Source organism: Chionomys nivalis, chromosome 8 (assembly GCF_950005125.1).
Source record: "Chionomys nivalis chromosome 8, mChiNiv1.1, whole genome shotgun sequence".
Classification (NCBI taxonomy): domain Eukaryota; kingdom Metazoa; phylum Chordata; class Mammalia; order Rodentia; family Cricetidae; genus Chionomys; species Chionomys nivalis.
In genome coordinates, this window is record NC_080093.1 from 48,439,698 (window position 1) to 48,467,595 (window position 27,898).

A 27,898-nucleotide genomic window follows, 5' to 3' on the forward strand; every position below is an offset into this window, starting at 1 on the left:
AGCCAAGCCCTGCGGGAGGGGCTGCAGCCCCCACCCCTGCCGGTGCCCCTTCCATTCCTCCCGGTTGCTGGAACACAGATTTCAGGGCAACTGCTGTGGGCCAGGCACTGCACAACCCCTCCTTTGGGGACACCCATGAGGCTTCTGCCCCCTCTGGGCAAACAACCATCCCTCACTATGCAGTTTTCAGCTAAGAGGCTCATAGAGACTAGTTCCCATCACAGGGTCAGCAGGGCAAGAACTGCGCCAAGGTTTTCTCTGGAAAGCCAGGACGCTTGGGTCCTCAAAGGAGGTGGCAGGCTCTGGGCCTCCAAGGCTAGGGACGGGGGAGGGGCGCCTGCTGGCGGGAGGCCCATTAGCCAGCTAAGTGCTCCCTGGGAGGGGGGGGACTGCACTGCAGCAGGAGGGGGTGAGGCGAAGTGAGGGCACGCGGGTGGGATGGGATAGAGAGAGATGGAGTGACGTTTCCTGAGCTCAGTTAAGTGCGGCAGGAGCGGGATGGGGTACAATTCGCACCCCCCAGCCCTATTATCTCCACCTTTTCCACTTGGAGCCCTCAATGAACTGACCTTGGCCCATCTTAGGCAGCTCTAACACTCATCCTTCCAGGTGAACCCTCAATAGTTCCGTGGCCCCAAGCTCTCTTCTTTTATCCAAGACCCCTGAAAAATAAAGTCCTACTGAGCCGGCCAACAAAGACCCCCAAATCTGCTCCATCCTCCCTCTGGATGCAGTCGCCGCCCCGACCACCAGGGGGCGCCGCCGCGGGCCGGGCGGGCCCGACGCGGTGGGAGGGGGCGGCACCGCCCGACGGGGCGGAGCTGGGCGGGGGCGGGGCCGGGCGCCGAGTCTCCGGTCCGTCCGGGACAGACTGGCTGGCTGGCGGGCGGGCGGGCGCTGACGCCGCGGGGCCGGAGCGGGCCGCGCTGGAGCGTGTGGAAAGACCAACGGCACCGTCGGTTTCCGTCGGGGCTCCGTGGGTCCTCGAGCTGCCCCTGGCTTGGCCATGGCGGGCGCCAGGCCCGGCGTCCACGCGCTGCAGCTGGAGCCGCCCACCGTGGTGGAGACCCTGCGGCGCGGGAGTAAGTTCATCAAATGGGACGAGGTAAGAGCGCCTGTCCCCTGCTCTGCCCAGATCAGAGGACTCCATTCACATTCGCCTAGATGCCAGGGACCCCCACTTCAGCGTTGCCTGACCACGGCAACCCCCTAGTCCAGCCTTGTACTCCGGAAACTTGAGACCCCTGTCGTGCTAGTAATTGAAGACTTTGTCCCCCTCTACCCGCAACCCAGTCCTTCAGCTGTGGTCAGTTAGGCTCTCCACTCCTTGGCGTGGAGACTTTGAACCCCATTAAATCCTGTCCCTCTTCGCACTCTCTTTCCCACCCTTGCCAGACGAATTCTGGTTCTCCGATACTGGTCTGGTCCCTAGACCCCTGCGCCTGGCACTGGACTCCCACGGGACGTAGGGCATCCTTGTCCTGGGTGAGGTGTCACTGGGGATCCCACTCTTCCCAGGGCCTCGTCTGAGCAATTCTCTTCTGCTCATCACTTTTCAACCCTGTCCTGGTTGATACCCCCTTACCCTGCTTCAGGATTCCAGCGAGCTTTCTGTTCAGGTGGGAGCACCATGTTACCCCTTACTTGAAAGACTTAGTCCGTCTCCAAGTTCCTCCAACACTGGGACCTTTGCTCTCCACTCCTTAACTTAGGAACTTTGAACCCCAATAAATCCTGGCCCCCACTTTTTACTGCTTTTCCCCTGGTACTTACCCGATGCCCACCTGCGGCTTCTTATCCGGATCCCACGTCTCACCCACGTTTTCGTACCGTTCCCTTCCCTGCACCCTGGGCCCTTTGCTCCCTAGAGCCTCAACCCAGCGGCCTGAGTTTCCTTACTGTTCCTTCCCAGTTGGGCCATAGGCCTGGAAGACGCTAGGTTTCTTTCCGGCTGGGTGGGGCAGGAGTGGGAACTAAGGGGAGGGGCTGGGGGCGTGGCCTTAGCTGCAGGTGTGCTGGGCAAGGGGTGCCTTGGCACTGCCGCGGCCCCAGGAGACCCCTTCCCCCAAGCCAGCCTAAAGGGAAAAGTTTCTCCTTTTCCTTGTCGTGTGATAAACCCAAATAAGGAAGTGGAAACAGGGAGAGGGCCCGGGGTGGGGTGGGGGTGATAAACACAGTTTAGGACTGAAGAGCAGGGGCCTGGATGGCCTTTGGAAGTTAGGTCCCTAGGGGAGGTCCCATGGGGGCTCTAGGGATAGTACCCACAAATCTTTCCTTTCTACTGGGGGCTGTATAGTCAGGCCCAGGGCAAGGTTGGGAATCTCCTAGAAGGGTTAGGACCCAGTGTCCTCCAATTAGAACTGAAGGACCATACAGCCAGAAGGTTTAGGGACCTGTGTCCCTGGATCAGCTGCTATCCTTCTGTAAACCAAGACTGCATGGGTGGGGCTCGGCAATTCCCAGTCTTCTGACTGATGTCCCTGCTGGCTGTGAGGTCGTTGCTGAAACCAGGAGCCAGGGGCTGTACAGGAGTCTTGGCTCTGTTTCCCAGGTCCCAGGACTTTGGAAATGTAACCCTGCAAATCCTAGCTTCTCCGTTCCTTCCTGTGTAAGATGGAGGTGGTGGCAGGACATACCTTACAGGGCTTTGGAGAGCCTGAAAGGGGGTTGTTGAAATTGAGGGTGTAGAACTGGACATGGTCCACAGTTAGGACCGTGGGACTGGGAGTGTGCACTCTTGGTGGCAGGATTGTTTAGGGCGCCAGTTTGAGGAGGGGGATCCTCTTTTGGCTCAAGGGGAATTAGTTCTGCTGGCTGGAGTACATAAGCCTTTGCTGGTCCTGAACATATGGGGTAACCCTGGGCATATTCCTGCTATCCCACCCTCCTGCCAGTCATCTTAGAGCTATAAGGGAGAAGGGGAGACTTCTGCCTCGTCTTCCTGGAGGTCATGGAGGCTCTTCTGTCACTTGGGGTGAGCCTAAAGGCTACGAGGATCCTAGGAGGTACAGAGTGGTGGGTGGTGGGCTTTGAGGCAGATTTTAGGGTGCCCAGTTTTTGTTAGGCCTCAAGGGACACTGAGAGGCTTTAGGTCCAGGCTCCCAGCATCCTGCTTTCATTCAGTAGCCGTGTGCTTCAGTAAGGGGGCTGTGGAGTCTAGCCTCCCTGTCCTCTCAGGCCTTCAGGGGAAACCGAGGCTGGGATGGGCTCTCCTGGAGGCCCCCAACGAGTTTCATGTGTAGAGAAGAAAGGAAAGCACAGGGAAGGGTGTGGTGGATGGTAGGTGATGGGGCCAGAGTAGCTAGTAGCCTCTGGGATAGAACTCAGTGTGAAGGTGGAGCTGGGAGGGGTATTGGGTACCAAACCTGAACTGCTGAGGACTTGCCTTCATGTCTGGGAGCACCTGTAGGCTGCTGCAGCTTCTTCTTGACTCACTGGTGGAAACCAGCTTGGGTAGGTCCAGGACCAAGTCTCACTCCCTGACTCTCTGTGCTGCCCTCAGGAGGCCTCCAGTCGGAACCTGGTGACCCTGCGTGTGGATCCCAATGGTTTCTTCTTGTACTGGACGGGACCCAATATGGTGAGGGTTCGCTGGTGCTACTGTCTCAGTCCTGGGCCCCTATGGGAGACCCTGTCTAGTTCTCTTGACCTGGGGGTGAGACCTAGCCAGGAGTTGGGCATTCCTCAGCTTGAGTGGGGGAGATTAAGGACCCCTCATAGTTCTCAGACACAAACCTTGACTCTGGTCTCCGTAGGAGGTGGACACGCTGGACATCAGCTCCATCAGGGACACACGGACAGGTCGTTATGCCCGCCTGCCCAAGGTGAGGGATGAGGCCTTGTACTGATGGGACCAAGGTTATCAGGGGACAGCACACCCCTTTTCCTCACCCTTGGTTTTCACTACACAGGATCCCAAGATTCGAGAAGTACTGGGCTTTGGGGGCCCTGACGCCCGGCTCGAAGAGAAGCTGATGACAGTGGTGGCTGGGCCAGACCCAGTGAACACCACATTCTTGAACTTCATGGCCGTGCAGGATGATACAGTCAAGGTGGGCTGGGGTCAGGAGACAATCCAGGAAAGCAGATGCTTCACTGGAAGACATGGTGTAGCCCAGGCTGGCCTCAGACTCAAGGCAATCCTCCTGCCTAAGTTTCTCAAGTGCTGGGATTATAGGTGGTTTACAGCCACCACTCCCAGTTTTGTCCTCTTGATGTCCTATGTACCAGACCCTGTTCCAGATGTAGGCTGTGAGTACGTCAGCCTCTCCATCCCTACACCTCTTCTGTGTGCTAACTTCCAGGTCTGGTCGGAGGAGTTGTTCAAACTGGCTATGAACATATTGGCTCAGAATGCCTCCCGGAACACCTTCCTGCGGAAAGCGTGAGCCCTGGGTCACCTTGGGGAGCACTGGGGGGTTCAGCTGACCAGTCCCAAGGTCTGACCTTCATACCTGCCTCCTCAGATACACAAAGCTGAAGCTGCAGGTGAACCAGGATGGACGGATTCCGGTCAAGAAGTGAGCACCCCTTTCCCCTCAGCATCTTCTCTCCTGCCCTGACCTTGGTGATCTTTGCCCCCCAACTGACCCTGACCCCTCCCGCCTGCATCAGCATTCTGAAGATGTTCTCAGCAGACAAGAAGCGGGTGGAGACTGCGCTGGAGTCCTGTGGCCTCAACTTCAACCGGGTGTGTGGGGCTGGGGCCAGGGAGGGTGGGGTAGGGTGGGTGTCACCGTGGGTGCCCACTTTTTGGAACTTGCTGCCCTAGGTTCTCACTCGACACTCCTCACCCTCAGAGTGAGTCCATCCGTCCTGATGAGTTTTCCTTGGAAATCTTTGAGCGGTTCTTGAATAAGCTGTGTCTGCGACCGGATATTGACAAGATCCTGCTCGAGATGTAAGTGACCTGGGAGTGGCTGCCACAGGCTTGGGCTCTGCCCCTGGCTTCTGCTCAGTGTTCTTTCTAGTGGAAGTGGTGTGGGTGGGCAGGTCAGAGTAAGAAAGGGGGGACTGCTGGGTAGCGGTGGCACACTCCTTTAATCCTAGTACTAGGGAGGTAGAGGCAGGTGGGGCTCTGTGAGTTTGAGGCCAGCCTGGTCTACAGAGTGAGTTCCAGGACAGCCAGGGCTGTTACCCAAAGAAACCCTGTCTCAGAGAGAGAGAGAGAGAGAGAAGCAGGAAAGGGGGGACCGCCACAGGATGCTCCTGTGGTTTCTGGAGCTTGATGCCATTCCTTTGCCACAGGTGGCTTAATCATCCCACTTAGGATGGGAACCAAGGGGCTCAGATATGTAGTAGGACCTGCCTGAGCCAACACAGTGTGGGAGGACAGAGCCAAGATTGGTCCTGGGGTCTAGAGCCTCAGAGTGGTGAGTTGAGCCCTGGCAAATGCTGATGCCAGTCCATCTTCTGCCTGACGCTGTTGAGTGCTCAGGAGTGGACAGGGAAACTGAGGCCCAGAACGCCAATCTGTGGCTGCTGAAGTTAGGAGCAGGCCTTCCCACTTCTGTCTCCCAGGGTGAGGGCTTAGCACGAGGTGGGAGCTGAGGCTACAGCCTGACCCAGCTTCTGGGCCCCTCCAGAGGTGCCAAGGGCAAGCCGTACCTCACTCTGGAGCAGCTCATGGACTTTATCAACCAGAAGCAAAGAGACCCCAGACTCAATGAAGTGCTGTACCCGCCACTGCGGCCCTCACAGGCTCGGTTGCTCATTGAGAAGTATGAGCCTAACCAGCAGTTCCTGGAGCGAGGTAAATGGCTGGCGGCAGTGGGGCAGTGTGGGTGGGACAGGGCAAGTTCAGCTCAGCTGACCTGTTGGTACCCCATCCCCAGACCAGATGTCTATGGAGGGCTTCAGCCGCTACCTAGGAGGGGAGGAGAATGGCATCCTGCCGCTGGAGGCCCTGGATCTGAGCATGGACATGACGCAGCCTCTGAGCGCATACTTCATCAATTCCTCACACAATACCTATCTCACTGGTGAGTAAGAGAGAGAGGGAGCAGACACCCTTCCCCAGAGTCAGTATCTCTGTCAGTATCACCTTATGGGTGGGTGTCCTGAGGTGTCCCTGGGGAGGGGCTGAGGGAATGTCTGTTGGCATTGTGCAGGGACAGATGCTTGGGTAGGAGATAGATGGTTTAAAAAGGGGCGGGGTATGTGTGACTCAGGAACAGGGCACTAGCCTCCCACTTGCATAGCCCCAGGAGAAGCAAGAAAGGAAATCAGGGGGTATGGGGAACATGAACCTAGGGGCAGGTACACAGAATGGGGGGTAGTGAGAGAAGACCAGGAAGGGGACAGGAGCAACCCTGGTCTGGAAGGCTTTTGGACTCTATGAATGGCAGAGAGGTTCTTGGAGAGTCTGAAGAAGAGAAAGCACTGGAACTGGCAGGTTGTCGTCAGAAGTTCTGTGGGACTGTGGTCCCCTAGGCAGGAGGCGGGGAGGCAGGTGCAGTCAGAGACGGAGAGCAGGAGTAGACAGTAGATACCAGTTAGGTCCTAGGGAGCTCTGAAAGGTATCTGGGGAGTCAGGCAGTGCTGGGAGTATGTGATGAGAGAGAATGTGAGCCTCGAAGGGAGAACCAGCTAGGCCTAACAATGCTACTGGATGCCTGCTCTGCTCCCACCTGGTGAATGCCAGGGATTGGGGGTTAGAATGTCTGCCCTTCTCTGAGGGCTTCTGAGGGAGATGGTACTGGCTCCACTCTGAGTGGAGGAGTATCCGGCTGGCCAGAGCGTACCACCCTGGAGTTGGGCTGGGTCGGTTCCCCATGGAACGTGGTGGCCAGTGAATAGTGACATAGCCTTCCCTGCAGCGGGCCAGCTGGCTGGAACATCGTCAGTGGAGATGTACCGCCAGGCGTTGCTGTGGGGCTGCCGCTGTGTGGAGCTGGATGTATGGAAGGGACGGCCACCGGAGGAAGAGCCCTTCATTACCCATGGTTTTACCATGACCACTGAGGTGCCATTGCGTGATGTGCTTGAGGCCATCGCTGAGACAGCCTTCAAGACCTCTCCCTACCCTGTCATCCTCTCCTTCGAGAACCATGTGGACTCGTGAGTGGGCCTGCCCTGGGAATCTCTAGAGAGACCTCTGATGGAGGCACTCCAGAGGGATGCCCACACAGCCTCTTTTCATGCTTTCTTCACCTCTGAAACTGAACTGCCTCCGCTTCCCCTGGGAACCTCTGACCTCTGACCTTGTTCCCACAGGGCAAAACAGCAGGCCAAGATGGCCGAGTACTGCCGCTCTATCTTTGGGGATGCGCTGCTCATTGACCCCCTGGATAAGTACCCGGTATGGGGGCGTGGAGCTAAGGCAAGGGCATATGGGAGTGAAGGGTGACTGAAGGGTCCTGACTTGTCCACACTGTCCAGCTCTCTGCAGGCGTTCCTCTGCCTAGTCCACAAGATCTGATGGGCCGGATCCTGGTGAAGAATAAGAAGCGACATCGGCCCAGCACAGGTGTCCCCGATAGCTCAGTTCGCAAGAGGCCGCTGGAGCAGAGCAACTCAGCCCTGAGCGAGAGCTCAGCCACCACAGAGCCTTCCTCACCCCAGCTTGGTATGGCCTGGCCTGACCTCCAGCCCAGATCCTAGCACTGACTTAACCTCTCACCCCAATGTCTCCATCACCCCAACCCCTGACCTCCTTCCTTACCACCTCAGCTGAGTAGTGACCTCTCAGCCCTGACTTCCAACCTGATGCTGCTGCCTGGCCAGGGTAGAGCTCTGGATTCTGACCTTTGACCTCAGTGAACTTCTGCCTTCAGCCTTCTGACACTTGACCTATAACCTCCACTGACTCTGCTCACCTAGCTCCTTAAAATTTCAGCTAACCTTTGCCCTGTCATTTTATTGAGGTCCCTCATCATTAACTGCTCACCCCGTTAACCCCCACTGGGTATGGCTCTTGCTGAGCTGAACTTGTAGCCCAGCCATGTTACTATGTACCTGGTTGTTCGGCTGTTGTTCTGGTTTCCTGCTGTATATAACGTTGACCTATGACCCCTCTGGACAACCACCAGCTTTAATGCCATCCAGATTCTGACCCCTACCCTCTCCCCAAGCTGTGCTTCTCTAAGACGGCACCCTGCGCTCCCCACGTACACTGAGCACAACTGCAGGCTTCCTCAGCATCAGCCTGTGGTTCTGACCTTTGACCCTTGTCCTTGTCTAGGGTCACCTAGCTCAGACAGTTGCCCTGGCCTAAGCAATGGGGAGGAGGTGGGACTTGAGAAGACCAGCCTGGAATCCCAGAAGTCTCTAGGCGAGGAGGGCCTCAGCCGGGGACCTAATGTTCTCACACCTGCTGACCGAGAGGATGAAGAAGAGGATGAAGAAGAGGAGGAAACAACGGATCCAAAGAAACCCACCACAGATGAGGTCAGGACCACAGGCGGGCACAGGGGCATTTGCTGAGCACCTGCTGGGTGACAGCCATCGTCCTGGTCAGCTGCTCTCCTAGAGCTTGATCTGTGTAGGTCCTCCGCTTAAGGAGGTATGCAAACCATCCTAAAAGAGTTAGGGTACAGACCAAGGAGATGGCTCCCTTAGTTAAAGTATCTGCTTCCACATGCTTATCCTCCTCACACGCAATAAATAAATAAAATGTAATAATACAAGAACGAGCTAAATGTGCTGGCACATGCCTTTATTCTCAGTGGCAGACGGAGGCAGATCTCTGCACTTGAGGTCAGCCTGGTCTGTCTACACAGTGAGCTCTGGGCTAGTAACTGCAAAATAGAGAGACCCTGTCTCAAAATAAATAAATAATTTTTTTTTTTTTTTTGGTTTTTTCGAGGCAGGGTTTCTCTGTAGCTTTGGTGCCTGTCCCGGAACTAGCTCTTGTAGACCAGGCTGGCCTCAAACTCAGAGATCCGCCTGCCTCTGCCTCCCAAGTGCTGGGATTAAAGGCGTGCGCCACCACCGCCCGGCTAAATAAATAATTTTTAAAAAATGTTGTTAGGCTAGGCTCCCACAAAACCAGTTCCTGAAATAGGATCGAAACCTAGTGCCATTGTCCTTGGCTTCTCATCAGCCTTCATTGTCCGCCATGTTCAGAGAGTCCGGTTTTATCCCATGCTTATTCAGTCCCAGTCAAGCTGGCCTTGGTGAGCTCCCAAAAGATCAGTTCCACTGTCACAGTGGGTGGGTGCACCCCTCGCAGTCCTGACTTCCTTGCTCATGTTCTCCCTCCTTCTGCTCCTCATTTGGACCTTCTGTTTGGGTGCTCACCTTCCTGGACCTGGATGGAGGGGGGAGGGCCTTGGACTTCCCACAAGGCAGGGAATCCCGACTGTTCTTCAGAGGGAGGGGGAGAGGATTGGGGTTAGGGGGAGAGGAGTGGGAGAAGGAGGAGGAGGGAAATGGGAGGCGGGGAGGAGGCGGAAATTGTTTCAACAAAAAATAAAGAAAGAAAGAAAAAAAGAAAAAAAATGTTGTTAGGGTACAGGACTGGCAAAGTAACAGTCCTTACCATACAAGCCTAGTGGCCTGAATTTGATACCCAGAACCCAAGGCAGAAGGAGGGGACTAACTCCTGAAAGTTGTCCTCTGATCAGCGTGTATGCACCGTGGCAGCAAGTACCCACACTTACACACACTCCACACTCTCACACAGTGTGTGGTGAGAGGAAAAGAATCTGAAGTTAAAAGTTGAAGGAAAGGAGGACACAGAATTGCAGAGTTGGCAGGGAGGTTGGGGCACATAGACCTAAAGATGTTGCACTAGGTGTGCTAAGACTGTGGCAGGAAAAACTAGTCAAGAGGAGGGAGTGTCAAGAGGAATATTGGAGAGTAGGGGTAACAGAAAGGTCACTGTGGCTATTGTGAGAGGGTGGATTGAGAGCAGCCCCAAGTTGGGGAAGGTGTGTGTTTGCAGGGCAATGAGAGTCTTCTATCAAGGTGATATCAAGAGTCTTGCAGGAAGCAGCTGGGCAGTATGGCTGCAGGTGTGGGAAAGGGCTAGCCCCCCTTTTAGGGGTGCAAGTAAGGGACATCTCGTGCCACTGACCTCGGGTTTTGGGGCCACAGGGCACAGCCAGCAGTGAAGTCAATGCCACCGAGGAGATGTCGACACTCGTCAACTACATTGAGCCCGTCAAGTTCAAGTCTTTTGAGGCTGCTCGAAGTAAGTGGGGATGGGAGACTGAGAGCTGGCTCTGCCAGGCCCTGCCAGGCCTTATACTTTCCCTCCCCCACCCACAGAAAGGAACAAGTGCTTCGAGATGTCATCCTTTGTGGAGACCAAGGCCATGGAGCAGCTGACCAAGAGTCCCATGGAGTTCGTGGAGTATCCTTCCCAGGCACTGCGCTGGGGTGTGGCCAGGCAGGGGCTCGCAGATGCCCCAGGGATTTGCCCCCATCTGCACGGGGACATCAGTGGGTTGAGGTGTGGAGGCTCAGGGATGATATGGGCAGCTTTGCTAGGAGTGGGCTTCTGGGAGCATGGAGATGGGACGTGAAGCAGAGGCTGGCAGAGCTTGGTCACTCTTCCCTATGGCCCTGACCACCAACCTCAGATACAACAAACAACAGCTTAGCCGCATCTACCCCAAGGGCACCCGTGTGGACTCCTCCAACTACATGCCCCAGCTCTTCTGGAATGTGGGTTGCCAGCTTGTGGCTCTCAACTTCCAGACCTTGGGTGAGCTCTGGCCCTCAGTCTTAGTTTTTTTGGTTTTTTTTCGAGATAAGTTTTCTCTGTATAACAGTCCTAGCTGTCCTGGAACTTTGTAGACCAGGCTGGCCTTGAGCTCACTGAGATCCACTTGCCTCTGTCTCTGAGTGCTAGGGTTAAAGGCGTGCACCACCACTGCCCGGCCCTGTCTTAGGGTTTTTATTGCTGGGATAAAGCATGTGACCAAAAGCAACTTGGGAGTGAAGGGGTTTATTCCATCTCACAGCATACATGCCTATCATCGAGGGAAGCCAGGCCAGGAACTGCAGCAGAGGCCGTGGAGGAACCCTGCTTCTCGCTCGTTCAGCCTGCTTTCTTACAGCACCCAGGACTACCAGCCAGGGGTGGCACTACCCACAGTGGGCTGGGTCCTCCCACATCAATTAATCAAGAAAATGCACCACAGGCTTGCCTATAGGCCAATCTGATGGGGGGCGACTTTCTCATCGTTCCCTCTACCAAAATGACTGCAGTTGGGATCAAATTGACTTAAACAGGCAGAACATCCTCCTTGACCTGGACCATTTACTGACTCCTAAGTTTACCTAATCCTAGGTCCCAAAATTGAACCCAGACTTTCTCTGGAGCCCTGACCTTGCTGACTGGACACCCACCTGTCTATTTGTTCTTGCATCTGTACCCTGGCATCCATTTAATCCTAGCTCTGGTACTGGACCTCGAACTCTGACTGAACCCCACTAGGCCACCACTTTACTTACCTGGCCTGTGTTACTTACAGACATGCCAATGCAGCTCAACGCAGGTGTCTTCGAATATAATGGGCGCAGTGGGTACTTGCTCAAGCCTGAGTTCATGCGGCGGCCAGACAAGTCCTTTGACCCCTTCACTGAGGTCATTGTAGATGGCATAGTGGCCAACGCCTTGCGGGTCAAGGTAGGTCCTGAGGGGGATTGGGCCTAGGGTGTTCTGAGGGCAAGACACGCAGTAGCTGCTTTACTTACCTTCCTGGGCTCTCCGACTGCAGGTGATTTCGGGGCAGTTCCTGTCTGACAGGAAGGTGGGCATCTACGTCGAAGTGGACATGTTTGGTCTCCCAGTTGACACAAGGCGCAAATATCGCACAAGGACATCCCAGGGGAATTCATTCAACCCTGTGTGGGATGAAGAGCCCTTTGACTTCCCCAAGGTAAGCCCGCTCTGTGGCAGGTCAGCCTAACCTGACTTGGCTGTAATCAGTCTTAGAGCAGATCAGAAAGTGGGAAGGGCAAGTGACCCTCCAGGCCCTGCATGTCCCATGGTCAGGCTTGGGGTCCCTGGCCTCTCCTGGGTGACAGGAGGAACAAGGAGAGGGAGGGCTGTAGGGTAAGGATGATGACAACATTGTCCTATCTTGTGTTGTTCCTGTTCCTTCCCCACACGAGGGACAGACACTGCCTGCCTCATCTCCAAGGCAGGAAGCACTTGCCAGAGACCACAGCTCCAAGCTTGCACCCTCTCCTACGGTCCCATAGGAATATGACCTCTACTTCTGACCGGGTTGAAGTGCATCCCGAATTTATACACATGGCTCAGTATAGTTGCTAAGCAGGCCACAATGCGACCTGACCTATCTTGTCCAGTGGATGGCTCTGAGGGCTTCTGACTGCCTGTGAGCTGGGTTTCTGTGGCTATGGCGTAGTGGTCTTGGCTCTGCCCCATAGCTCAACAGTCTGGACCCCACAGGTTGTGCTGCCCACGCTGGCCTCACTTCGCATTGCAGCCTTTGAGGAGGGTGGCAGATTTGTTGGGCACCGCATCCTGCCTGTCTCTGCCATCCGCTCAGGTGAGTCATGGCCTTTGGGTAGCACTGAGTTGACTTGGGGATTTGGCCAGGATAGATGATCTTGCCCTCTTGTCCATCCAGGATACCACTATGTCTGCCTGCGAAATGAGGCTAACGAACCCCTGTGTCTGCCTGCCCTGCTTATCTACACTGAAGCTTCTGACTATATCCCAGATGACCACCAGGGTGAGCTGGGGCAGTAGACCAGGGCAGGGACCAGAGGTGGGAGCTGGGCATGGGCATGGCTGAACTAGGAGCCACAGTTCACGTGGGGTCAGGCTTCCCACACTTGGAGCCCTGTGCTGGTAGGAAGAGTGTGACCTGGGTTTGGTCTGAAGCCTGGGTCTTCTGCTTCCTCTAGACTATGCAGAGGCCCTGATTAACCCCATCAAGCATGTCAGCCTAATGGACCAGCGGGCCAAGCAGCTGGCTGCTCTCATTGGGGAGAGCGAGGTGAGTGGGCAGCAGTGGTGGGAGGCAGGGCTAGGCCTACCTTGACGCTGGAGGCCAGTGGACAGCCCTCCCACAGGTACCCCCATCTCCCAGCTCTGCCATCTGATGCCTCTCCCCAAACTGAATTGTTAAGTGTCTTACTGCAGACCCTAGCTTCCTGTCTCGCCAGCCCAGCTCAGGCCTGCAAAACCTACTCCCCTTTCTGGGTTCTTTTATCTCACTCAAACCTGGAAATGATGTCAAGTGGCTGCTAATTGCCAACGTGCTGCCAGGCCTGGTGTGAGGTCAGTCACATCCTTGGCTCACTGCCATGGCCCTCAGAGATGCTATGGAAGTGGCTTAGGTCTGTACAGCCCGGCGGGCTTCCAGCTTGACCTCTCTGCCATGTTGCACTTGCAGGAGCTTTGGCTGATTTGCAGCAGGCGTGAGGGCTGTAGGTTTTTGCTTTCGTGTGTAAACATGTTTGCACGTGTTCACATATATGTGCACGTGGTTTTACAGAGTCACACTTCACCTTATTTTCTCAGATAGGGTCTCTCATTGAGCTAGACGAGCTGGCCAGGAAACTTCAGGGATCTGCCTGTCTCTGTCCACTTTGGAGCCTGTCCTGGAACTAGCTCTTGTAGACCAGGCTGGTCTCGAACTCACAGAGATCCGCCTACCTCTGCCTCCCAAGTGCTGGGATTAAAGGCGTGCGCCACCACCGCCCGGCAGGTCCTCATGTTTTTATGGCAAGCTTACTGAGTCAGTCAGTTTTCCAGTCCCTTCCCTCCTTCCCTCCAGTGCTGGATAGGGATGGAGCCCAGGGTTTTAAGCAGGCCAGGCAAAAGCTCTCCCACTGAGCTATACCCTCAGCTCAGCTGTGGGCTCTTGGAAGAGGATGTACCCATTTGCACTGATTTGGGTTGTGTCTAGGCTCAAGTTTCTCAAGCTCCACATGGAATCAAAAATTTGGGTATACGTACACAGGGGCATTGGAAGTCAGGGAAGCCATGAGGAGGTAGTGGCTTCAGCGCCAGGAGCAGAGGTTCAGCCACATGTCCTGACCCAATCCCCATGGGGCCTGTGGCGGCCAGGAAAGAGATGACTGCAATTAGGGCTGTGAGGAGCTATTAGTTGAAGAGACTGGTGCCCGCTCTGCTGTTGCTTCCTCTGTTGATTAAATTGGGAGCTGAGCATCCAGGGGGAGGACGGACCACCAGGCAAGGGTGGGAGGGACACAGCGGAGGACTCTTGGGGCCAGGCCAGGCTTTTCCAGAATCATCTGGGAGTTATTGAGGACATGGAGTGATCTGGTAACACACAGCCTTCCTGGCTGGCGTGGACAAGGGTCTGCCTATTGTTTATCTTTTTATTGTGCAGGCAGAGGGAGCTGGTAGGGGTATAGGGCATCCAGAGGTGGAAGGACCCAGAGATGGAGAAAACATTTTTGGAAAGAGTTTTCTCTCTTGCAGGCTCAGGCCAGTACAGAGACATATCAGGAGACGCAGTCTCAACAGCCAGGGTCACAGTTCTTGCCCAACCCCACACCTAACCCACTGGATGCCTCACCTCGCTGGCCCCCAGGTCCTACTACCTCCCCCACTAGCACCTCCCTCAGTAGCCCAGGTAAGGGGAAGCTTGTCCTCGGAGTGGGCCAAGGGGAGCCATGTGCTGCTGGCTCTCAGCTTCTCACCATAGCCTCTGCTCTCCAGGGCAGCGAGATGATTTGATTGCCAGCATTCTCTCTGGTAAGGGACACAGCCTGAACTGGGGTGGGGCCACCTGGAGGGCATCTACCGCACCCATCTCGGTCATGCCCAGACCACCTCACCTGCTACCCTGCCTCCTTTTTGCTTGCTACCTACACCTCTCCCTTTTAGAGGTGACCCCTACCCCTCTAGAGGAGCTCCGAAACCACAAGGCTATGGTAAAGCTCCAGAGCCGACAGGATCGAGACCTGAGAGAGCTGCAGAAAAAGCACCAGCGCAAGACTGTGGCCCTCACCCGCCGCCTTCTGGATGGCTTGGCGCAGGCCAGGGCTGAGGGCAGATGCCGGCCCTCCCCCGGTGCCCCGTGAGTGCTCTGAAGTCTGGTACCACCTTGTGGAGGGAGGTGTGCATGTGGCTCTCCATGCTGGGTGGGCATGCTTAGATAACGGGAAGGTGGACAGAGATTCCCATACTGGTCCTCACTCTTCCTGAGAGGAACAAACATCTCATCTGAAGTCCCCTGCCAAGAAGCAGGAACCATCACCTGTGTAAAGCTAACGGTATAGCTGCTGGCCCCTGCTGGTCCTCTTGATTTGCATAGCAGACCTCACCTGGCTGGTGCCTGCCACGGCCTGCTGGCACGAACCCCGCTCTAACTGTCCTCCTATGCCAGGGACATGGCATCATTGAGAATGTTCTCCCTACAGAGTCAGCAATCCTGAAGACATTAAGGAGTATCGAGAGTTCCAGAACCGACAGGTACAGATCCTGCTGGAGCTGAGGGAGGCCCAGGCAGATGCAGAAACCGAACGAAGGCTGGAACACCTCAGACAGGTGAGAGGGGCCTGTGATGTAGGCAAGGAGAACCAGCTTTCTGGGTAAACCTGTCAGCCCTGTGTTACCTGCTGGCTGGCTGCCTGTGTCCCCAGGCTCAGCAACGGCTCAGGGAGGTTGTCCTGGATGCACACACAACCCAGTTCAAGAGACTGAAGGAGCTGAATGAAAGGTAAAGACAGAAGGTCCTGTGTGCGTGCGGTGGGACTCTGGTGCCAGGAGTCCTGCCTCTGACCCCCTCCTGTCCCTTCTTGCTGCTCCAGGGAGAAGAAGGAGCTTCAGAAGATCCTGGACAGAAAACGCAACAACAGTATCTCAGAGGCCAAGACGAGGGAGAAGCATAAGAAGGAGGTGTAAGTGCGTTGGGGCTGGGAGCCATTGAGTGAGGGGAAGAAAGGAGATGCCTGGGCACGGAGCCATCCCTTTCCCCTCTGCAGGGAACTGACAGAGATTAATCGGCGGCATATCACTGAGTCAGTCAACTCTATCAGACGGGTGAGTGAGCCCCACCTCTCTCCTTCACTCATCAAAAACTCTGCTCTTCCATGCCTGGCTTGGTGCCATATTGCTCTCCAAAAGGCTCCTAACGCCTTTCCTCCAGGGTCTGTACCAACAACCTCTGGTGCCTGCATCCTATCTAACACCTTTAAGTGTCCTTGGGAGCCCCGATGCCCTGCTCCCTGGTTTCAGTGCTCCTAGGTCTTGGCCCTCCTGCAGCTGAACTCTTGCCCTCCCTTGCAGCTGGAAGAGGCCCAGAAGCAGCGCCATGAGCGCCTCCTGGCAGGGCAGCAGCAAGTCCTCCAGCAGCTAGTGGAAGAGGAGCCCAAGGTGAGGCCAGGGAGGAGGCAGACAGGCAGGTAGCACAGGAGCTGGGCAGCCTGGCCCCTCTGGACACTCATCCTCTTGCAGCTGCTGGCCCAGCTGACCCAGGAGTGTCGGGAGCAGCGTGAGAGGTTGCCCCAGGACACCCGTCGATGCCTGCTAGGCGAGAAATCAGAGGGGCTGGGGGACGGCCCCCAGGTGGCTTGTGCCAGCAATGGTCATGCACCTGCGAGTGGCGGGCACCTGTCCGGCGCTGACTCGGAGAGCCAGGAGGAGAACACCCAGCTCTAAACTGGCTGAACAAGAGGTGGCCACAGGACTGGGGTGGGCACTGGGCAGTGGGTAGAAGACACTAATGCTTTTTTTTTTTTTAACCTTTTATCTTTAGAAATTTTATTTTTTTAAAATCTGAAGCAAATGCCTCACACTAACTCCATTTTCTTGGGGCCTCTTTAGTCCTCAGCCTCCCTCTCTAACCTCAGGCCTAGGAAAAGGCTGGGACTAGTATGCCATCGCACTCACAAAGATGGGTGTTCCCCCACTTTCAGGGAGCAGTAGGTGGAGCTCTGGGAAGTAGAGGCCAACCCTTTATATTTGGGATTTTTTTTTACGTGAATAAAAGTGGACTTGAGGGACCCTGTGTACAGTGTGGTTTGGATGAAAGTGTTCTAGGCTCTAGCTCCATTACTGCCATTTCCTCTGGGGCCTCAAGTTTCCTCGTTTATAAAATGGGGTTGTGCCATTGTGGTCAGACTCCTAGCAAAAGTTTCAAGGTTTTAACTTGGTGGCCTTGCCCAAGATCTGTGGTGACCTCATTCCCTGCCAGAGGTGGCTTTGAGCTTTCTGCCTCTGCCCTGAGCACCTTGGTTCCCCAGCTCTATCACTCTCTTCTCCCTCAGCTTTTCCATCTCTTTGCTCGGGCTCAGACCCTGCATCAGGAAGCCTTTCCTGCCTCCCTTCCTGTTGCCTGATATGCCCCAAGCACCCAGCATCTCCTGCCAGGGCTACTGAGGGCACCACACAGGGATGAAGTGGCTGGTTGGAGCTGAGTTGTCAGATTGGGAAGGGGTCCATGGCTCTCAAGATGAAGGAAGCTGGCAGTCTTAAGGGTTGTTGCTGGCAGGGGCTATGATACTCTGTGGATATCCCATGGCCCCCTCACTCCTGTGAGGGAGATGTTTTTGCCTGTTTTACAGATATGGAAACAGGTCCTGAATGGAAGCTGCGTGTACTGGGCTGTAGCTAAGTGGAGACCTGCCAGGAGGCAGGATGACCTGCATGCTAGCTCTGTGCTAGATGGTCTTCACCAGCCTGGAGAACCTGCTCTGAGCCTGGGACCAGCCAGGAATACCAGAGACCCTGTGGCAAGAAAATGGGCTAGGCCCCGCAGTAGAGGCAGGCTGGCACTTCTTCAAGGCCTCTCCCAGCTTCCTGGCGTTGGGGACTGACTGCTCCCTCCAGAGGAAGGCAGCCTCTTATCTGGGCTTATCTCCTGCCAATGAAGTGTTTTCTTTGCCTTGTTTTTGTTGCAGCCCCAGGCAAACAGATCCGGGTAGGAAGGCCAGAGAAACTGGGTGGCCAGGGTTGGGCTTCCCAGGGCTAAGGCCTTTGCTCTCTGAGATGGGATTCCTACCATTGCCCAAGACACCTTCTTCAACTGTCAGACCGTATCCTGTTCCCAGGTCTGTTACTTCTCTGTATTTCATGTCTTGTATTGCTGGCAGGCTCACCTTCATTTTCCCAAACACTGATTGGGTTGGGGTCCTCAAAAACAAGCTAACTCCCAACATCCTGATGTGTCCCTCTGCTGACAGTGGCAGTCCCAGACACAGCCTCACCTTTTGACCTACTCCTTGAGGCCCTGCTGTGGTAGCCGCCCCATCCCATGTTCCTGGAAGCAGGGTTGTGGCGCAACTTATCTGCATATCCAGCACAAAACACTGGCCTGGGCTATAGGGGCGCCAATAAATCTCTGAACTGAGCTCTGGGCCCTGCTCCAGGTCCCTGTGAGAAGCTTCTCCGTTCCCTAGTGATCGTGCCGCCCCGCCCCGTGTGCCCTGCCAGGTCCCTCAGCAGCGCTGGCCCCAAGCCGGTCACACAGTAGCTGCTCACAAGGACTGACCCAAATAGGAGCAAATGACCCCCCTCCCCCGCCCCGGGGGAACCGAGGCATGGTTTGCAGAACGCTGAATTCCGGCGGCCGTCTGGCCAGCAGCTCCCAATTACCATATTAGAGATAAGGGCCTGGCTGTCCCAGGGGTCTAGCCACGATCCACTCCTTCACCCCAAAGCCTAGCAGCCGGGCTTCCTGGTCGCCTCGACTTCTCGGTCTCAATCCTTGGACAGAGCCTGTTTCCCTTACGAGTAAAATGAGTCTCTTAAAACTATCAGAAATAATAATCCGGTTTCTGGAACCCCAACGAAAGACAGACGCGACAGCACAGGCGGGGCTTTATTATAAAGCACATTTGTTGCGATCATTTGCATGATAGGGCTGCAGCCGAGTCACGGTTTACCCCGGCTCGTAATTTAGCGCAGGCGCCTGAGGGCGGCCTGTTACCGGAGAGGGGAAAAGTTGCCACTTCCGGAAGCTGGGGGGGGGGGTGGTGCGGAAACTTTACAATTTCCAACGAGAACCACCACTTCGTGGCTATTGCACGCACCGGAGGCGACTCGAGCTGTTCGCCAGCTCTTCACCCTGTTGAAGGGACACAGTAATCCTCTTTTTATCCCCAAGGCCTCGGACTTCCGCCCACACCCAACATGGCGGGTGACAAGAGCTGGTACAGTTCCGGGAATGTGGAGCAGATCACTGGGAGGGGGTGGAGCCTCCTTTGCCCAAGTTTCGATCCCACCAGGACTGGATAATGCGCGTCCAGCTAGCGCTTTGTCTCATCTGTGTGGCAGTCCCAGCGCTCTTTGGGCGAGGAAGTCCCTTCAGGGAAGGAAAAGAGTTGTATGAGCGAGCCTTACCCTGGCGTCCCGAACAAGTCCCCACATTCTGAGTTGGAATATAAAGACCACCGCCACCAGCTTGCTCTGAACTGGGCGGTCAGAGATACTACAAGATGAGTAGGCTCTTAGGAATCGGGATTGGTTGGAGCCCAGAAACTGCTGGGACCCTAAATGAAACCTCAGAGCCGGAGACCTAGAGTTAAGAGGATGGGGCTGAATTCAAGAAGTTGAAGTGGTTCAAAAGTTGAGGAGAGGCTCAGATACTACCAAGCCTCATGCTCTACGAACCTCGGAGATTCAGGATCTTTGGCCTGAAGTAAATCTGTACTACAGATCCCAGACAATACTGGTTTTCTTAGTGGTCTGACTGTAAAAACTACAAGTGCCGACAAGTACCGGGGCTGAGGGCGGGGCTTTGGACAAAGAGGGAGGAAATCGTTGGACTACAAGTCCGGCCAGCAAGTCACCGAACACAAGTGACAGGGGACGGATTAGAACTGCAAATCCCGGCATACCCCGGAATACGAAAGGGCCAACCCGGTGGGTCTAAAACTACAAATCCCGACATGCCCTAGGTAGCAGAAGGGGCAGGCCAGCATAGGTCCTGTCGCAGCCTACGCAGGCGCTCACCTTGAAGGAACCCTCAAACTCATCGCTCATCCTTCGGAGCTCACGGCCGTACCGCTGCGCGGCCCAGAGGTTGGGGGGAGCCGAACGCGAGCGGCCCCGAAAGGGGCTGAGCTCCTCCTCCATCCCTTCATCCTCCTCGGTCCCCGCGGAGTACGAACTGTGGCGACTCCGGATCTCCATTGCTCCAGCGCCTGCAGGAGTCGGGTTGGAAGAGGTGTAAATCTCGACCTGCAGTTCACTCCCCTTCCAATAGCCCCAGTCTCTCCTTTGAGAGAGGAGAGGAGCGGGGCGGTGGTGGCGCACGCCTTTAATCCCAGCACTCGGGAGGCAGAGGCAGGTGAATCTCTGTGAGTTCGAGACCAGCCTGGTCTACAAGAACTAGTTCCAGGACAGGCTCCAAAGCCACAGAGAAACCCTGTCTCGAAAAACCAAAAAAAAAAAAGAGTGGAGGGGAGCGCAGAGTGCTTTTGTGAAAAATCGACTTAACGCCACAAGTCCTTGTCGAGTGCCAGTAATGAAGGTCGCCTTTGGTGTATACAAAGATTTTCTACTGTGTCTCTCACAAAATAGGGGCATAAAGGATAATTATCACATGGTGTCATAGCAACCCCTAAGTAGGGAGGCTCCCTGCTCTGTCTTTGCAAGGGTCTCTATTGCACCTCTTTTGTGGAGACAGTGTCCAGAACTGTGGGTGTGTTGTGTTGTTTTTCTAGACTAGCCTTTATGTGCTAAACTATCCTCCCCACCTGGTTCTACAGACCAAACGTGGAGGTTCGCATTTATAATCCCAACACTGGTGAGGTGGGAGCAGGTTAAATTCAAGGCCAGTCTCAGCAATGTGAGAACAGGTAGTCTTTTTTCCTCACAAATGGGGTGGGGCTCGGGAGAAAAAAGCTACTCAGGAGTTAAGAGAAGTCCGCTTTCTCAGGTTGACAAAGCTGTTAAGCCCCGGGACCAGAGTCCCTGGGTTTGGAACCCAGAGCCCAGCAGGCTGTGCAACCTTGCCTTGCCCAACCTCCCTTCAACTTCAAGTCAGTTTCCCCCCTTCAGGAAGGGAGTCTCACCTACCCTGCCCAGCGCACTAACGCACCTGTGTGAAGGTCACTTTGGAGTGTAGAAGTGCCCTGTGAGCTGCAGACAAATGGTGGAAGATCTGCTTCTTTGATCTGGGTACTGTGTGCCATCCTGACTTCTTCCACCTGTACCCCCTCTGTCCAGACCAGTGAAGACCCAGAACCACTCCCAGGGGCAGAGTCCAGAGCTAGGCGCAGCCTGCTGCCCACACCCAGTCTGCATGGAAAGCTTGGGAGGAGGTAAAATAGCCCCCGGGTTTGGGGGTTGGTAAGTTTGCCTTCTTTTCTCAGAAGTCAGTGGGCAGAACTCTGCTGATCAGCTGTAGGCCGAAGGATCCCAGCTGCAGGAGTGTAACAGAAAGCCAGAGGTAGGAGATCAAGCAAGGCCTGGCCTGGGTCTCTTCAATGCACCTGGCCAGAACTGTACCAATGGCCACCTACAGAGTATTTCAGTGGGACTACTCAGCAACTAGGTGGTTTCCCCTTTTGTGCCAAGCTGCCCTCTGACCTGCACTGGCACTTGGGCACTGTAGCTCATGTGCTCCCTCCGCCAATGAATCTGCCTTCATGAGCAGTGTTAAAATCCTTGCTTAGCATGCTCAAGGCCCTGGGTTCCATCCACAGTACCTCACAAGACAAAAAGCCAACCAATCAAGCAGGACACTGAGCAGGTAGGGCTGGAAGCTTCCCTTGGATTGACAGTTCTCAACTATTATAGGGGAAGTTCAGCCTTCCCAAGGCCACACAGTAAGTGCTGGAGACTGGTGTAAACACAACCAGTCTGACTCCAAGGGCTACGTCCATCCTAAGTCCCAGCACCCTCTTCAACAGTACACGTGGCCCAATCTGGAGAAGTCATTTTCTTCTTCCCCACTAGTGTCAGCTATGCCAAGAGCCTATGCAGTGGCACGGAGGACTGTCAGTCACTAAAGGTGCTAAACAGTGCCAAGCACCCCAGCAACAAAGTGACGCTCGTTTGTGTCAAGGGACATTTTATTGGTTGATGGGTCCCAGGTAGCTGAAATGCTGGTCTTAAACTTCTGGTCCTTCAGTTCCCACCTCCCAACTGCAGTTTATAAGGTGCTGAGACTGGAAGCCACTAGGCAGGTCCTCTACAGACTGAGCCGCGGCTCAGGCCCCTGAATGGAATTTCTAGAAATATCTTTGCATTTACTGGAAAGAACCTGGAGATTCTGTGAACTCCTCGGATAAAGAGGGTGGGTGGGGTGTGGCCCAGACCCGCCTCAATCCCTCAGGGGAAGGGATGGGTTGCTCTTCTGTGGGTGGCTGCCCAGGCCTCCTGACTTATGCCACCACCCCCCCAGACAGACTGGGGGTGGGGAGGATGGGAAGAGACTGGTTGTTAAGCACCTTTAAAGCTCTTTACCCACAGGGTTTCTGGATAAGTGGGTGTGGCTGAATGGGAAACTTCACAGTTCAGGAAGCATCCTACTGTACTCCATTAAAGCTGATGGGCGTGCCTGGCGGTGACAAACAGGAAAAGGTGCTTGCCACCAAGCTTGATTACTTAAGTTCAATTCTTGAGACTTGTGAAGAAGAGGAAAGAACCAAACCAACTCCCAGAAATTATCTTCTGACCTCCGTGCAGGCCCTTACACAAACAAAACTCATCTCGGGGGGAAAGAGTAATAAAAACAAAAACAACGGAGTCCCATAACCTCCCTGCACAGCGAGACTCTGCCCTCCGGCAGCCCAGGCCTCGGTGCCTGCCAGCAGCGGCCTGCCCAGACTTGAGCTGTAAGCCTTGAGGAAACACATTTTAGTTCCAGCCTGGGGCCTCACCTGGCCCTGCCCTGGCCAAGCCTTCTGTCCCAGGGCCTCTACAATGGCCCAGCTTGCTCAGAGCAGGAGTCTAGACAAAATGTCCCCCACAACACCACTGTGCCAACCATTGCTTTACTCGATAAAACCGAAATATAAACTTGATACAATTTTTACCTGTTACAATAAAATATTTGTTAAAGAAAAAACCGGGTGGTGGTGGCGCAGGATTTTAATCTCAGCACTTGGGAGGCAGAGACAGGCAGCTCTCTGTGAGTTCAAGGACAGCCTGGTTTACAGAGTGAGTTTCAGGACAACCAGAGCTGTACAAGGAAGCCTCATTTCGGAAAAAAAAAATAATAATTTGCTCTGTGGAATTTGTCAACCAACCATTTCAATAGATAAAAACTGTTCCCAGCTAGACGTGGTAGCACATGCCTTTAATCCAAGCCCTTGGGAGGCAGAAACCAGAGTTCAAAGCCAGCAAGGGCTACTCACAAAAGTCCTGCATTGAAAAGACAAAATAAACTGTTCCTACAGGTGGTGCAAACCTGCAGTCCCAGCTGCTTGCTAGTTGACTGTCTGAGGCAGGAGGGTTGCTTAAGCCCAGGAGTTTGAGGCCATCCTGGGTAACAGTGAGATTTTGTCTCAACAAATATAACAAAGGCTAGGGATATGTGGTTCAGTGATGGTGTTTGCTTAGCAAGCTGAAGGCCCTGGGTCCTGACCCCAAAACACAACCACAAAAACATTCCTAGCTAAGGGGCAGTACAAAACCACAGGGATTTAGCCCATGTCTGTGGTTTCCCAATCCCTGCCCCAAAACCCAACTAAGTCTACATCTACCTTAAACCTTGAATGGCTATATGGAAGGAATGCCTTCAAGTCATTTCTATCCTGAGTCTAACCTGTTTGCCATCCAAGAGCATTGGATGTTCAAGGCCCTTGACTCCTGATGGAAACCCAGGTCTGCAGAGCCTGAGCTAATTCACACAAACAATAATAACCACAATTATGGCAGGCCTAGGACCTCCACAGCACCTCCTCTGTGCTAGGCAGTTTCTGAGCACTGTTAACATGAACTCAAGTGCGCTTACTGCAGCCCTGTGAAGTAGGAACAGTTCTAGTCCCATTTTACAGCTTGGGAAATTCAGGCAGCAGCAGTTAACCTTTCAATCAGCTCCTAAAGGGCCCGATGTTGCAGTCTTGCCCAGAGGCTGGTGTTGGCTGCTTCTCCCCTTCCTACTGTGCAGTCTGTCCTACGGATGCTCACAGCCCATGGTGCAGGGAGCTGGCAGGAGAGGCAGGGTGAGCTGACTGCAGAGATAGATGGTCAGAAGCTCCACGGCTCTGACAGGTCTGACACTTGTAAATCTCTTTAAGGACAATCATCTGTGCTGTTTTGTTTTGCTGGAATAGGGTCTTACTAAGGAGCCCAAGTTGGCCTCAAACTCATCCGTGCTGGGTGCTGAGTCTGCAGGCATATACTTCTGCACCCAGTTCTGTAATTGATTTTGAGAGAACTAAAAACTAAATCAAACGTTTATGAGACACCTCACACACACATACATATTGGCTCAGGGAGTGTTCCCCTGGTTTAGTTCCTGCCTAGCATGGGAGGGCAGGGAAGCAAAGAGGACATTCTGCTGCCTGCCCCATGGCTGTTTGCCTGGCACTCTCCTTTAAGGAGCCGAGCTGGGGTGCACCTCTCTACTCCTTGCCACACTGCAGGCCATGCTTTCGCTGCCCTCCTAAATCAGGTTGCAGAGCTTGTCACTGCCCAACTCCATGCCTCAGGCTTGACAGGACACAAACTGCTCTGCCAGCCCCTTCCCCTACTCCGAGTTTACTGAACCTGAGTGGTCCTCCCTGTTCTTTGCCCCTCCTCCCATGACAGTGTCCCAGTCCCTCATTCCAATGGCATAACCGAGACCCTGTCACTTATCAAATGACTCCATCCTATGATGATGTCAGCCAACTGCCACTTCCTACCTGTTGATGCATCATCCCTTTGGTGGAGGTGTAAAACCCGAGGCAGCTCCTCTTCTTTCGAATGGGCCAGCTCACTCCACAAGCACTATTTTCTCCTTGTGTACACCATCTAGCACCCATTCCTGGCTGGCTGTTACAAAAGCTACTGAGATCAACTCCCTGCCGCTCCCACCAGCAGCCTTCTGGAATCCCACCTTCATTTCTAAAAGTTCCTACATGATCCCTGACCTTCCCCCATCTCTCTTTCTTCCAACTTTCAAGGGTGCTGGGTGTCCTCCGTGACACCTCTTTCCTTCCCCCCACTCCCAGGCTATCACTGTCTTCATGATAGACGTAGGCCTGGGATGTGGCTTAGGAGACGGCTCAGCATATGCAAAGGCCCTGGGCTCCATCCCCAGCACAGTAAAAAGGAAAAAAAAATCTTCCCAGGATTCCAGTCAAAGGTTTTCTTACAATGGCCTTCAAAGATCTGTACAGACTGAATTGGACAGGGCTCTACTTACCCTTCTTCACCTCTTCCCACTTGGGGCCCTGCTACCCAGGAGCAATTCTTGTACTGGGGCCTGCTAAGTCTTTTTGTCTGAAACACAGACCTTACCTACAGGGCTGCTCTCTCCTAAGGCCCCCGACTACCTCGGTAAGTCACTCACCAGTCACAACATAGCCCTGGGATTCTGCTCTCTACTTACAACACATCATCTCCTGAGCACTGTGTAGTTTTCTTCTAGATCCTCTGCTGGCGGTCTGTCCCACCACTCTAGCACGTGGATGAACAGGAGTTAGTGTGCCTCAGGTGTGAGAAGGGACAACCAGGTGAGGGCAGAGAATAGGAGATCGGAGCAGAAAAAGAGCAAGCAGGGAGCCGGGTGGTGGTGGTGCACACCTTTAATCCCAGGCAGAGGCAGGCAGATCTCTGTGAGTTCAAAGCCAGCCTGGTCTACAAGAGCTAGTTCCAGGACAGGCTCCAAAGCTACAGAGAAACCCTGTCTCGAAAAATCAAAAAAAAAAAAAAAAAAAAAAAAAAAAAAATCTGAAGGTTAAAAGAAGTGAGGTGGGATGGAGAAATGGCTCAGTGGCTGAGCATTTGCTGCTCTTGGGGAGGATGTGAGTTCAGTTCCCAGCAACCACGTGGAGGCAGTTCACAACCACCTACAACAGCTCTAGGGGATCCAAGGCACCTGCACTTGCACACACTGGCACACATATAATTTTAAAAATGCCAGGCATGTGGGCCCACCTGTGATCCCAGCACCCAGGAGACAGAGGCAGGTGGATCTCCAAATTCAAGGCCAGCCTGGTCTGCTGAGCAAGTTCCAGGACAGCCAGGGCTGCTCTACTGGCCACTGGAAGGCTCTAACCCAGGATCTGAGGAGTTTTCCAGCACTACCTCCTAGGGTGACCTTAGGAAAGTCACTTGCTCTTGGGGGATCTGCTAATCTCCCGCTCATGTCTATCCTGAGGCCATAATAAGGGCGTCTGTCTTGAGCTTTCAGTGAATCAGTTTGATCATTAAGGGGATGCCATACATTTCTGTGAATTAATCGAGTGGTCTTACTAAGGTAGTGATAGATGGTTTGTAGAGGAGGCAATTTGAGGCTCAGAGCTTCCCCCAGAGTCTTCAGAAGTATAGCTGCAACAGGGATGCAAAAGAGGCAGGGAGAGATGATGATGGTGGTGGGGAACCTACCTCCATGATGACTGCTGTTGACTGCCTGTCCACGTTGGTGTCCGATGCTCCCCAGGAGACCTGGGGCCAGGCAGAGACCTGGCTGGTCCCCAGTGAGGCTAGGGCCCAGGCCCCTATTTGCAGTACTGGAGTCTTCCTGCTCACTCGGCTCAAACTCTGGGATCTGGAACATACTCTGGGCTGTAGAGACAAGATAAGTACTTAGGGCACAGCTAAGCAAACAGCAGGGCAGAGGTGCCCCTGGCTCCCTCTCCCACCGGAGCAAACCTCCCCGCCCCACCTCAGGCCACCAGTCTTCCCAAGCCCTCATCTGTCTGCTGGGTCTAGCCTGGTAGAGAACACAGGCTGTCCCCGGGTTACTAAATCTCTCTTGAGGGCTCTGTCCCGGTCCTGGTGCGTCCCGCTTGCCCGTTATGACCGCGAATAGGTCTCACCCCAAGCCCGATCTCGAGGCCCCAGACCCGGGCCTGCCTCCTCCCTCTAGTTCTAAGGGCGCCCGGTCCTAGTTTCCTCGGCGACGGGAACTGTCACAGATCTGACCCAATCAGTTCTCGAAGTAAATCCCGGGTCGGTCTGGAGGCGGGGCCACCCCAAGCCAGGTCCCACCCCTGCCGTCGGTCGACCTGCTGGTCTCCACCGCCTTCCTCCCGCGTCGCTCCCCAGGCTCCGGATTCCGAGATCGGACTTCCTCACGCCTAGAGCGTGTGCTGGAGCCAGCAAAGGCTGTTTTGGGGTTCCCATTTAGATCCTGGAGGCCTGCTTCGGCTGATAAATCCTCCAGACCTTCTGGGCCCGAATTCCCTCCTGTAAAATGGAGCTAATGACACACACACACACACACACCCCCCCGGGAGCTGGTGAAAACTCTGTAAACAGCTCAGTGATCACTATGGGTGAAAGCACTTGTAGAACCGTTCACTGAAGCTCGGCCGTCGGGTGCAATGATCGTTGCGATGGTTATTACTCTCCCTGGACCGAGTGACCAGGATGGGGAAGCCGGCTCCTTCCTCCTCCCTCTCGTGGAGGCCTCGCGCTGCCCGACTCGGGAACAACCCACCGCACCATCTCGGGAGCTCCTTCCAAGCAGGATGGCCGCCTGGGTGCGGGAAAAGGGACAGGGGCACCCACGAGGGCGAGTCGTGGGGTTCCCAGGGGCTCAGCTATCAGGAATAGTGTGTGATGCGCAAGCGGCCACAGGCCGGAGCGCTGGGCCAGCGGACAGAAGCTAGGGGGCGGGGCCGGGTGCCATCTTGGTTGTGGGCGGAAGTTTCCTTCAGCGACCCTGTGCGGGGAAGTCGTTGCCGACCCCATAAAGGCACGCCGATCCCGATGTGGGCTTGCGGATCTAGGCGTGGGGATTAGTGGTCCCCCAAACATTAAGAGCTAACGATTCAGGGCACGGGTAACTCGGGTGCTTGCTGTGTGCGGCCCAATCTCCGCCTCTCGGCCTCCCGTCGCCATCCGTAACCCCGGACGCCCGTCAGCAGCGCACCTTGCGCCGATTCTCAAAGA

General features: G+C 54.7%; 2 protein-coding genes across 6 annotated transcripts; one reads left to right on the plus strand and one right to left on the minus strand.

Annotated features, from left to right (window-relative positions):
• The first annotated feature begins 869 nt into the window (after window positions 1–869).
• Window positions 870–17,314, plus strand: Plcb3 (phospholipase C beta 3). The gene is made up of 31 exons (XM_057778464.1): window positions 870–1,105; window positions 3,503–3,580; window positions 3,756–3,824; window positions 3,912–4,052; window positions 4,305–4,384; window positions 4,467–4,520; window positions 4,615–4,690; window positions 4,800–4,900; window positions 5,586–5,752; window positions 5,835–5,981; window positions 6,819–7,059; window positions 7,216–7,300; window positions 7,381–7,567; window positions 8,183–8,388; window positions 10,039–10,135; window positions 10,213–10,297; window positions 10,527–10,651; window positions 11,424–11,578; window positions 11,670–11,831; window positions 12,368–12,467; window positions 12,549–12,653; window positions 12,829–12,920; window positions 14,375–14,528; window positions 14,615–14,650; window positions 14,783–14,975; window positions 15,319–15,445; window positions 15,541–15,617; window positions 15,709–15,798; window positions 15,883–15,940; window positions 16,187–16,273; window positions 16,355–17,314. The coding sequence occupies exons 1-31, from the start codon at window positions 1,007–1,009 to the stop codon at window positions 16,556–16,558; spliced, it is 3,678 nt and encodes a 1,225-aa protein (XP_057634447.1). The 5' UTR covers window positions 870–1,006; the 3' UTR covers window positions 16,559–17,314.
• Window positions 17,315–18,686: 1,372 nt separating this feature from the next.
• On the minus strand, window positions 18,687–27,644 carry Bad (BCL2 associated agonist of cell death). Of its 5 annotated transcripts, XM_057778302.1 has the most exons (5): window positions 27,299–27,644; window positions 27,010–27,190; window positions 26,387–26,566; window positions 19,853–20,043; window positions 18,687–19,202 (listed from the first exon to the last, which is right to left on the minus strand). In XM_057778302.1, exons 2-5 carry the CDS (start codon window positions 27,125–27,127, stop codon window positions 19,077–19,079), a joined length of 615 nt encoding a protein of 204 aa, XP_057634285.1. In that variant the 5' UTR covers window positions 27,128–27,190; window positions 27,299–27,644; the 3' UTR covers window positions 18,687–19,076. The 5 variants fall into 5 exon arrangements, with proteins under 5 accessions (XP_057634285.1, XP_057634289.1, XP_057634284.1 ...); XM_057778306.1 differs by lacking the exon at window positions 27,010–27,190 and having other exon boundaries at window positions 27,299–27,634; XM_057778301.1 differs by lacking the exon at window positions 27,299–27,644 and having other exon boundaries at window positions 27,010–27,292.
• Window positions 27,645–27,898: the final 254 nt, after the last annotated feature.